This window comes from Thermobia domestica, chromosome 5 (assembly GCF_964235325.1).
Source record: "Thermobia domestica chromosome 5, izTheDome1.hap1.1, whole genome shotgun sequence".
Taxonomy (NCBI): Eukaryota; Metazoa; Arthropoda; class Insecta; order Zygentoma; family Lepismatidae; genus Thermobia; species Thermobia domestica.
The window spans coordinates 211,690,471-211,703,061 of record NC_137458.1 but is presented as its reverse complement, the minus strand read 5'-3'; the positions used below and the strand labels follow the sequence as shown (position 1 = coordinate 211,703,061).

Below are 12,591 nucleotides of genomic sequence, written 5' to 3'. Positions count from 1 at the left end.
GTGCAACGAAGGGGAGAGGAGATATGTGTAAAAAAAAAATAAAAATAAAAGTGACTGTCTATGTGACTTTACTCTTGAACCACCGGACCGATCTCGATCAAATTTTAAACCTAGATAAAGTTTGAACATGAGATGATTTTTTTCATATCACTTTCACGATGTAATTTAAAGAGGGGAAAGACATTTACAAATGATCGAAAATGACCGATATTAGTGTCGAATCTATAGTTTTTGAGGTCGCTGAGATGAACAGCGACACTTCTGATGCCATTTAAATCCAAATTCAGCCCCGCAAAATTGTGGGAGGTATTATATATATATATATATATATATATATATATATATATATATATATATATATATATATATATATATATATATATATAGCGGTCAAGTTTCCGGACAGGTGCTTCAACTTACATTTTAATGAAATAATCAATATATATATTCGATAGGGAAAACTACTAATTCGAAATATTTTGTTTGTGTAAGTCTCTATAATGTCTCATGAGCATAATAGACCTCTTTCCTTTTTATAACATGTTTACATATAGTAAAAATGAAAGATTATTGATCTATTGTCAAGTTGGCGATTATCTTAATTAAAAATAACGTGATCAAGATGGAATGAGTTTGCCTGATCGAGACACGGTTAAACATTAGCAGTTAATTCCTTTTTATAGTTGCCTCTGAAATATAATTCCATAGTATACAGGCCTTATCAACATAAGTAATGTCAGAAGTCTACATTATTAGTGAACAATATTATCAGATACAGTACAGTGAAGTTTTGAACAGTGTTGTGTGAATTTTTTGCCCCCTCTGAGTGTTTGTTGCCATTGTTAGAAACCATGGACAGAGGTAAGATCTTAAGAGGCAGGCGTTAAAGTTATTGCGAGTCATAATGTGGGCTTTCCTATTCGTCAAATACCTTTCAAATTGAAATGGACTTCATCTATTCTTGGTGATTCCATCAAGCGTTTTCAGCGAAGACAAAAGATCATGGACAAAATATGAACTTGAAGGCTTCAATATTACGTCACATACGACAGATCGTGTTATTGTAGTGTTTAGCAAAAGAAATTTGAAACTTACTGCACCGAAACTCCAATAAGAATTTAATCATAGTCATCATACAAATATTTCAGTTATTACTGTGAATCGACGTTTGAAACTAGCGGCACTCTGGGAAAGAGTTGCTGTGCAGAAACCATTGCTGGTTCAGTGGAAATTGTGATTGGAGTTCCGGTGGAAGTTGGAATTACAATTTTCACTGAACCAGCAATGGTTTCTGCACAGCAACTCTTCCCCAGAGTGCCGCTAGTCTCAAACGTCGATTCACAGTAATAATTGAAATATTTGTATGGTGACTGATTAAATTCTTATTGGAGTTTCGGTGCAGTAAGTTTCAAATTTCTTTTGCTAAACACTACAATAACACGATCTGTCCTATGTGACGTAATATTGAGGCCTTCAAGTTCATATTTTGTCCATGTTCTTCGCTTGATGGAATCACCAAGAATAGATGAAGTCTTTCAATTTGAAAGGTATTTGACGAATAGGAAAGCCCACATTATGTCTCGCAATAACTTTAACGCGTGCCTCTTAAGATCTTACCTCTGTCCATGGTTTCTAACAATAATAACAACAAACACTCAGAGGGGGCAAAAAATTCACACAACACTGTTCAAAACGTCACTGTACTGTATCTGATAATATTGTTCACTAATAATGTAGACTTCTGACATTACTTATGTTGATAAGGCCTGTATACTATGAAATTATATTCCAGAGGCAACTATAAAAAGGAATTAACTGCTAATGTTCAACCGTGTCTCGATCAGGCAAACTTATTCCATGATCTTGATCACGTTATTTTTAATTAAGATAATCGCCAACTTGACAACAGATCAATAATCTTTCATTTTTACTATATGTAAACATGCTACAAAAAGGAAAGAGGTCTATTATGCTCATGAGACATTATAGGGACTTACACAAAGAGAATATTTCGAATTAGTAGTTTTCCCTATCGAATATATATATATTGATTAGTTCATTAAAATGTAAGTTGAAGCACCTGTCCGGAAACTTTTGACCGGTAATGTGTATAATATAAAAATCAAAATGACCAATATCAGAGTCGCCGAGATGAATAGTGACACTTCCGATGCCGTGGCCCGCAACATGGGGAGAAGGGGGGATATAAAATCATCGAAAATGATCATTATCAAGGAGCGCTTTAGTAATAGTAAAAAGTGACTAACGAAACATATTACTATTTTTTTCTTAATTTAACCCAGCGAAGCGGGTAATTGATGCTAGTAATTAAATATTTGTAGTTTAAATGTACTTTGGACGCAGTTAAATTGGAGAGATAATTATAAATATTATCTTCGCAGGATGTGTTAAGTGTTGCCTTCTCAGCTGATAATCGGCAGATTGTCTCTGGAAGTAGAGATAAGACAATTAAATTATGGAATACATTGGCGCAGTGCAAGTACACAATGCAGGTAAGTCCTTGGTTCTAGATAGTTAAAATCTCAGTTAAGCAAAATTTTAATCTAGACCTACCTTGAAGAGTTAACCGCGTTGATATTTTAACGTTTTTTCGATAATTACTTCACATACAATATTAACGAAGTATTATATCTTCCTGATTTTTTGGGGAAAATATTGATTAAATAGAACTATTTCGAAAACAAAATGTGCGTCAGAAGATTGATTGAATTTTAACATTGACGAAATCTATTGCCTATTGTTACTACTGAAGAAATGATTTCACAATAACATTGTTTAAAATTTTACAAAAAAATATAGGATATATAAGTAACTATTATAAAGTATTCTGCTAAGCTTTCGACTTAACTATATTATTCCTGAATGAAAAGGCATCGGTAGTAGAATTTACATTTCCTGCCATATACAAGTATATATTTCAGAATATGCAATGTTTGACTTCAGTCTCGACTATCTTTCCCAGTCTTATCCCAAAATTTGATACCCAGAGGACGTTCATTGATAGGCCGAGATTAAAGTGGCTGCACCAAAGTCTTCGATTTGCTTTCATATATTCTTATTGAAAAAATACGAATTCTGGTGCAGTATAGTGCTTCCCACACTTCTGATCATGATGCCCTTAGGGTTCCGTGGTTTTTCGACGACGATGTAGGTACCTAATACACGCATAAATACATACCTAGACATGCATAAATACATAAATTGTGATCTTGTGCTATTAAAAACACACTTTTTAAACATAAATTAATCTTCATGTAAGACCGTTAACAACTGTTGTAAACCGGAAATTCAAATAATTCTAATCATACGACATTCGTAAAGTGTCATTTCATTGAAACTTTCCAAGTATTTTGCAGAGCCGTCGTAAGCCAGCCAGAGCATACCAGAGCGCCGCGTTTCGAAAACCTCTGATCTTTTGAATAAGAACGATTGTCCAACACTGATTCACCTTGCGAATTCTTCTGAAGTTTGATATTGTCTACCTTCCCGGTCCAACTTGAACATCAAATTTTATTTGGAACGCTGTTCTTTCTTTCTTAATGTCTTGCTGATGATTGAATGTACTCGACCTTAATGAATATCTACTGTTCAATAGTGCAGGCTGCTATTTTTTCGTTATCTGCAAAATAAAAACTAATATCTTGATTGCTATAATGTCATCAGTTTCTTTACAACTAGGTGGAGAAAATTGGATTTCCATTGCATTATTACCAAACTAAAATATTTGAGATTCCGCTACTGTTTTTTCTATATATATGCGGACTTAATATTTTCTCTTTTTTTGCTTTTTTTTTTTCCTGTACTGGTCACTAGCCATTGAAAATTGGTTTCGGTCGTCAATTCCACAGACAGTTAACTTGGTATGAAGTCTATAGTAGATTGTGGTCTTGAACATAGCACACCTAAAAGAAAACATAAGTTGACTAGTTCCGGCCGGTTTTCGAGTGAATTAATCGCTGAATTTTTACAGTATTTAAGATCGAAAGAGAGAAGTTTTGTCATGAAGGAAAATGATACTCTTTCCTCTTGAAAAATAGCCCTCTTCAATAATACACTACGATCATTGATGTATCTCACATTGCAATACAATTGTTTGGATCGCATTTTCCGATTTTGTGTAACGAATTGCGATGCGATATCGCATGAGAAACTGTAATAAATAAATAGACAATAAAAGCTGAAATATATAAACAGACAATGTCCCTCCTTCAATATTTTGCTTCATAGAAATATCGACATAGACATTCTTTGACATACTCTGCAATAATGCTAGACGAATAGTCTTCCCAAACTTTTTTTTTTCTAAATAATAGCACGTCAGCTTATTACAGATGTCAGATGTACACCTTGTCTCAAAAAGGTTGAGCGCATTCTTTATTGGTGTTTTGAGGCAAAAATTTTCTAAGTCCAGCTTCGGGTATCTTCGGGAAAAAGTAAGCCAGGTTCGAACCTCCAAGCCAGCCTTTGCAATCGGGAAAAAGTTTGCAGATGTGTTTTTCTTCTTTTAAATATAATAAGACTTGTTACCAAGTGTTTAAAAAAGCAACATTAATTGAAATACTTAATGATACAATATTTCGAAACCTTGCACATGCTTGTTTGTCATTTAGCTTTCTATACGTAATGGAACATTTAAATACGTTAAAGAATCTTTCCATATGTAAAAGAATGCTCAAAGTTAAGAAATAGAACATAATTATCGCCTGAGTACTAAAATAAAAGTCAAAGTAGAACAGAAACAGCGTTTGTAATGGATATGAATGTCATAATTATCTTGATCTGTTATACATCGCTAGAAGCTTAGTTCGAGAAGTCCTTGTGTTAGCTCATTGGTAAGCTGTCGGATTTCAAATCATAAGGTTGTGAGTTCGAATCCCATCTGGGTCAATACTTTTTTTAAAATTATATTTTCCGCAATGCATGAGAAATTATATAAAATAATTACATTAAAATACATAAGTTGTTTATATATAACATAATAATTGCAGAACATAGTAATTATTATGTTTAAAATATAACATCTGAGATAATTTTCGCAGTAGGTCGGTATTATATATGAGGATGTAAATACAAGTTAAGAAACTCGTTCAATAGCAATAAATAAATCATGTAGTGTATTTATTTGCAGCTATTTGTCATATAGAGAGTAATTCTCAACATTCATAATATAGAATGTCATTTATGTTCTTGAAAAGTTATTCGATGCATAAACAGAGGGTATAAACAGAGAATCCAAAGTCGGAACGCTCGCAAAAAAATTCATGAACCCCTAAGGTCACGTGAGCAGACTGGAATTGTCCTTATGAAGCATGCCACAGCAGAAAGTTTTTACATAGATTTTCAATTCTATTCCTGATATATGCTTTTGCAATGTGGAAGTAGTGATGCCTTGAGTCGCCCTCTCTCGCTCGCTCACTCTCTCTCTATTTATACAGAATATAAAAGTGGATTTATGTGTGTGTTTCAACTTAATTCTGATATATCTAGAGCAATTTTAACTATATTTCTTACAGTCTGGAAAAAGAGTACTGTCGGGATACATATCAAAAATGCTAGAAACGGGTCGATATTATTATTGAATCCATAGTTTCGTGGTCGCTTAGGTGAATAACTCTACTTTCAATTCAAGTCCAATTAAGCTCCCATTAGCACCCAGGGTGGTTACGTAGCGACATAAAGATATCGAAATCAACCGATATTAGAATCGAATCATAAGTTTTCAGCGCCGCTAACAGTGCAGCATTTCCCATTAGTCCACATTAGTCCCATTGCCTAGAGGGCAACATATTTGCAGAGTGCAAATTTTAAAACTTGAATAATATTTTAATTTTTTCCGTATGAAAAAGTTAAAAATCATGAGCAAATATACTATTTCACGAGCAATCCTCTTTTACTATTCTAATATGTTTAATAATAGCGTAAGAAATGTAATAGTAATTCAGAACATGTTTCACAGTTGTTATTTTTTCTTACATAGTTGTAGTTGTAGCATGTAGTGAGTGGAATTTAACTGTAATAAATTCACTAATTAACCATATTCGAATTAAGTTTTATTTTTAAGTTCGGAATGAAGGGGCGGAGAAATATGTAGTTATTGGGGGCACCGAGCTTTTCTACATTTTACTTTCAAGATCTCCATTTTTCTTTTGTCTTTGTTCCTAATAAAAAAAGTTCAGTCACTTTTGGATTGTCATAGGATAGTAGGAGTTGGATTTTGGGATGCAGCCTGTGAGATTCTAGAGGAGCTAACTGCTTGAAAAAATATTTTTGAATCATCTGTAACATATGAAATAAGGATATGTATCATAAAAAAATGAAAGTAACTATGTCTGCGTAATCATCACGGTCAAATTGCAAAGTCAAATGAATTGACGTTTGGTATATAATCAGGCTCCAATCCCAACTGGGAAGTTATCATACGCGTGTCACTTTCATTATAATACATATCCTTAGGGGGAGTAGAAGTCCGAATTTTTGCGAAAAATTTAGTATCTCACAAGCCATTCAACTGAGAGCTGAAATTCAGCATATAACTCTTTATTAAAAATAAAGAGAATATGCCCTGGTATTTTTTAAAATTGTCTTTTATGAGCGGGGGGACGGGGGTGCATTTTCTATATATTGGAAATTGGTAGTGGGTTGATTTGTAAAAATAATCGAAAACGATTGATGTTAGTTGAGAAAAAAATTGAGTAATGCAAACTAAAGTTCTTTTTGAATTTTATACCCACTGCTTTCTATTTGTAATTGCTGAAGCTGGTGTTTAATATATGGAGCGTTCCGAGCATAAGGCAATCAAGCCATAAAGTTAGAGAAAAATGGCCATAAAATTTGTATTCTAAACTTAATTACATGGGCATTTCCAATTAGTACGGCATGCTTAATTATATAGAAAATTAGTTTCTCTCTCTGTCTCTCTCTCTCTTTTTTTTTTTTTTTTTTTTTTTTTTTTTAACGTTGGTCTACTTTTCCTTGATTCGAAACTTTTAAATTTCACCCTATTTTCTACTGAAATGTGTCTGTAAGGCAACAAAGAAATAATTACATATGATAAATTTAAATTCATTTTAATTCGGAAGATGAGAAACACTTTGCCATTATATATCGTAAAGGTCAGACCCACCAGTATTGTAACAAAGAGGTGCTTGAGCCAATGACGGTAGAAATTCAAACTCCGATAAGTGATAATTTCACAGTCTTGTTTTATTACAAGTGTAATCTCTTTAGTCAATGGAGAGGAGGACGTGGGTCATCGGTCAGAGTTGATGTCGATGGGTTTTGGTGGGTCGGAGTGGTTCATAGTTGGTGGTGGGTCAGAGTGGATCACGATGGTTGATGGGTCAGAGTGGGGCAATGGGTCATTTGGGTGGTGGGTCATAGTGGGTCATGGTGGGTCGTGGATCAAATTTTCATTGACCCACACCATCTCTGGTTAAAATTGTACTAAAGATAAGAGGCACCGAAGATGCATGTCGGCTATTATGCTTAAATTTTGCGCATGGATAGTACTCCACCAGAAAGCAATAAATCTGAAACGGTTCATGGTATGACCTCCTAGAACTCGAGATGTAGGGGTTTGTCTGATTGGCTAAATTAAGACGTCAATGATTTATCCTTCAACAACCAAGCTTTTTATGATCGTTTCCGTGGAGAAGTCAGAAGAACACGTGCCTAGTAATCGTAATATTGATAGTTCGCGTCCACCCCGGGGTATTTGTTTTGTGTTTTTTTGTTTCACCTAACTATAAACAAATCACACATATAGGCATTTTAACATATTTTGGGAGAGTAATTTTGTGGTTCGTTGGCGTTTCATCGCGTCTCTGCCGCTGGTAGTAAAGTTTTCAATATGGAACTTGGGCCATCACGGATCGTCGCTGCGGGGCCACCAATTTCTGGCGAGAGGTTAATAGTTGACAATCTGTAGTCCACCGACGCTTACAGCTTAGGGTAATGAACGATGTCCTTGCCTTGTAGACTTCATGACTACCGACGTCGGCAGTCAACTAGCTTTTGGGGTTAATCCATATGAAGCAGCCCCTCGTTTTTTCCCCAGTTTCTCTTTCTTTCTCTCTCTCTCTCTCTCTCTGTCTCTCTCTCTCTCTCTCTCTCTTTTTTTTTTTTTAACTTGGCCATATTTGGAGAAGAAAGGGAGAAGATGAGTTGTAAGAGGAAAGGCGGTGAAAGGGAAGAAAGGAAGGATGGGGGGAGGAAACGGAAGACCCTCTCTCTCTCTCTCTCTCTCTCTCTCTCTCTCTCTCTCCAGAAGAAGAAGAAGAAGAAGAAGAAAAAAAAAGAAAAGAAAAAGAAAGAAAATGGAAAGAAAGAGATAGAGAGAGAGAGAGAGAGAGAGAGAGAGAATTCTTTCCTTCCTCCCCCTCCCTTTTTTTTTTTTTTTTTTTTTTTACCGAAGTCTGCCTTCCCCGTGTGAAATTCCCATAATGTGCTTTCTCCTTTTCTTTCCTTCTTTTCTTTTCTCTTTCCCTCTCTCTCTCTCAAGGGAAGGAAGAAAGGATTGGGGAAGGAAGGAAATAATAATAATAAGAAGAAGAAGAAGAGAGAGAGAGAGAGAGGGAGCAAAACACTTTTTCTCTCCTCCTCTAGAGAGAGAGAGAGAGAGAGAGAGAGAGAGAGAGAGAGAGAGAGAGAGAGAGAGACATGAGAGAGAGAGAGAGAGAGACATGAGAGAGAGAGAGAGAGAGAGAGAGAGAGAGAGAGAGAGAGAGAGAGAGAGAGAGAGAGAGAGAGAGAGAGAGAGAGAGAGAGAGAGAGAGAGAGAGAGAGAGAGAGAGAGAGAGAGAGAGAGAGAGAGAGAGAGAGAGAGAGAGTGGGAGGAAACGGGGAGAGAAAAGTTCAGTTTCTTTCTTTCTTTTTTCTTTTTTTTTCTTTTCTTTTTTTTTTGGGGGGGGGGGGAGAGGAGTGCCTTAGAGAGAGAGAGAGAAGAAGAAGAAGAAGAAGAAGAAGAAGAAGAAAAAGAAGAAGAAGAAGAAGAAGGAGAAAAAGCCAGACACACACACACAGAGAGAGAGAGAGAGAGTGAAAGGGAAGGAAGAAAGGAATAATTATTATTATTATTATTATTATTATTATTATTATTATTATTATTATTATTATTATTATTATTTGTAGTAACAGTAGTATAATTGATGATAGAATAATTATTGTCTATGTATTGTCTAGGTAGGACTACACACAGGATTTGGCTCGTTTTGGTTCGACTTGACTCTAATCCGAGTCGAGTTGGAAGATATTTTTCGCGCCGAGTCCAAGAGTAGACCTCAAAGATGTCTGTTTCGAGTCGAGTCGAGTTTCAAAGAAAAGTCGTTCGTGCCCATCCCTACTAATGAGAGCTTAATCGGAGTTAAGCGAAATTGAAAGTCTCACTATTTATCTAAGCGACCCCGAAAACTATGAATCTAATATCGATCATTTTCTAGCAATCTTTTATATATATCCCCCTCCCATTCACCATAGGTAACCCGACAGCACTCTTTTTGAAACTATAAGAAATGTGGTTAAAATTACTCTAGGCCAGTGGTTCTCAATCTAATTCCTATCACGATCTCCTTTTATCACACGCTCTTGCCAGCGACCCTTTTATAATTTGTTTTATAATAAGCTTGTGTGGGATTTTTAACATACCTATTTCTATAATAGTAGAATCCATTTTTTTTGTTTATACTGAACAGTGCCATGGAAAATCATTGCCCGGGGCGAGAGTATAGTACGATGTCACCCTATATATGAGTGACGTCGACAGACTAGCTACGAAGCGCCACCATGGTTGGCACGAAGCTCAATAACATTTTCAAAATAAACCCTACCTTTCCTTAATTTTGAGCACATTTTATTACGTTTTTCCTTCTATTTTACACATGTGCACATGCACTTTCCTAACTTAAGTAACACACTTCCTCCGAAATGTGTGGCCCCTCTTTTCGGCGCCCGGCACTGACAGTGGATACAGTAACTGTAATATCTATATTCCCAACGACGAAGGTGCTGGTTCAAGATGGATGTTAAACTCCTTCATTGAAGAGGCCATTAACGTATCCGATCTAAGCCCACAACTTCTTGACCAAATAATAGAATGATCATGCGACAAGTCTTTGCAACTGGTTTTCTGTAACGAAGACTTGGACAAGTTCTGCCTGATGAGGAGAGAAGAATATCCTGGTCTGGTGATTGCTGCTTTAAAAGTAATAATTCCATTTGCTATATCGCACTTGTGCGAAAGTGTTTTTTTTTTTTTTATGGTAAACATTAAAACAAAGATAAGAAATCGCTTATCAGTTGAAAACGGCTTGATAATATTCGTCATGAAGATTGAACCGGGCATTGCCGCACTAGTGAAATTACACCATGCTTAGGTATCTCATTAGGTTTTAATTTTAATTGTATTTCAATGTGCAGGTTTTGTTTCATGTGTATTTTTCTAGTATTTCTATATACAGTTCTCATTAGTTTTATATCATACCTCTTTGATTTAAATTCATTTTTAAACAACTCTACTAACTAACTAACTCTATGGCCTATGGAACCCGGAGGTTCAATGCCGCGTTCACAAAAGCTCTACACTGACTTCTATCCTTACCCAATTAGATCCAGTTTCTATTTTGTATTCTTATCTCAGCGAGATCCATCTTAATATTGTCCTCCCATCTGCCCCTAGGTCTTCCTAATGGTCGTTTTCCGTTTGGTCTTCCAGTCAAGACTTTCAAAGCGTTTCTACTTTCTTCCATTCTAGCTACCTGACCTGCCCACCTAAGCCTCCTAGACTTGACGACCCTAACAATGTTGGGTAACCGTATAAATTATGTAGTTCCTCGTTATGAAGTTTCCGCCATTCCCCATTCCCGTTCCTCTTGGGTCCGAATATTCGTCTAAGGATCTTGTTCTCAAATACTTTCAGTCTGTGTTCTTCCCTCAGAGTAAGCGACCATGTTTCGCAACCATACAGAACAACAGGCATGATTATCGTTTTGTATATTTTAAGCTTCAAATTTCTCGACAGAATTCGCGACGACAAGAGACTTTGAACCGAATAGTAACACGAATTCTACACCCTTTGAAAATGTTCAGTAGACTTATTTTTTATTGTTCTTTACAGTGTGTATAAAAAATAAAAGTATGCCTATCAGAACAAAATTAAAAATAATATTTAAAAATAATTTCTGGTATTAGATTCTAACTATATTTATCTCTTTCGCCTATCTTCGCGATCCCCTAGGGGCCGCGACTCCCAGGTTGAGAAACCCTGCTCTAGGCATACATGAGTTATGATGGAACATACATACATACACTTTTATATGTATAAATGCAGATAAGAGAGAGTTGAGAGAGAGCGATTAAGGAATTACCGCTCTCAATCTCTTCACTTTACTTTTGCGATTCGTGAATTTCTTACGTGACAGTTTGGGGCTAGCTAGTTTTTTGTTTTGAACCACGATCCGATTTTCGATATGCTCTACCTAAATGCTGTAATGCGAATATTGAGAAGTTATCTGCGATGAAAGTAGCTGCAAATAAATATATTACATAACTTATTTATTGCTATTACACGATTTTTTTAAATTTGTATTCAATATTCACACATAACACACCGACGTTCTGTGAATACCTCAGATGTTATATTTTAAAGATTAGAATTACTTATGTCGTGAAATGATATGAATATATATATTCAACTGATATATACAACTGATGATATGAAAATATATATACAACTGATGAATTGTAATGTAACTATTTTACATAATTTTCATGCATTGAGGAAAGTAGAATATCATAAAGGAATCTCACCTGAACGGGTATCGAACTCACGATTTAAACGCTCGGTGGTGTACCACTGAGCTAACATGACCGCTTTTCGGAAGCTGCTTCTGAAATATAACTGAGCTCATACGTAAATGCTCTTTTCCGTATGGAAATCACAATGACGAAACGAGAGTGTGAATACACAGTCTCGAAATATTGTATCATTAAGTATTTCAATCAATGTTACTTTTTTCTACACTTAATACCATTTCAACATATCTTATTATATTTAACAGAAGGAAAAACATATCTGTACATCTTTTCCCGATTACTAAGGTTGGCTTTGGAGGTTCGAACCAGCAGCTTTAGTTTACTGTTTTCCGAAGACACCCGAAGTTGGACTTCGAAAGTGTTCGTCTCAAAACAGCTATTATCATATTGCTTAATCTGTTTGGTATATGGTATATGTTTTTATACGTGTAAAGTCAGTATAACAATTCATTCTTTAAACAGCTTTTCGTATGTATTAATATTCCTTTATAAAAACTGTTTTTATTATTATTATTACGGCGCACCATTTTCAGATTTCTTTCGCGAGTCGTTGACCAAGTCGTTCGCCACCAGCGTTGCCAGACTCACAGCTCGGAATTATTCCAAAACCTGATCGAACTTATGCTAGATTCGGTCAAATTATGCTAGATCCTCATAATTACTAATTCAGGAGTTTTAAAAAAACAAAGTTGAGATACGATAACGTAACTTAAAATACACAGACAGCAAGAATGCATGGATAGAACTCAATACTTCACGCAC

General features: G+C 35.5%; 1 protein-coding gene across 2 annotated transcripts in view; it reads left to right on the top strand.

Annotated features, from left to right (window-relative positions):
• LOC145686381 (small ribosomal subunit protein RACK1-like) overlaps positions 1-12,591 on the top strand; it is a 97,408-nt gene that overhangs the window by 36,391 nt on the left and 48,426 nt on the right. For both annotated transcript variants that reach the window (XM_081759651.1, XM_081759652.1), the window contains exon 3: positions 2,403-2,513. In XM_081759651.1, the coding sequence (XP_081615777.1) occupies positions 2,403-2,513 (111 nt within the window). The remainder of the gene's footprint in view (positions 1-2,402; positions 2,514-12,591) is intronic.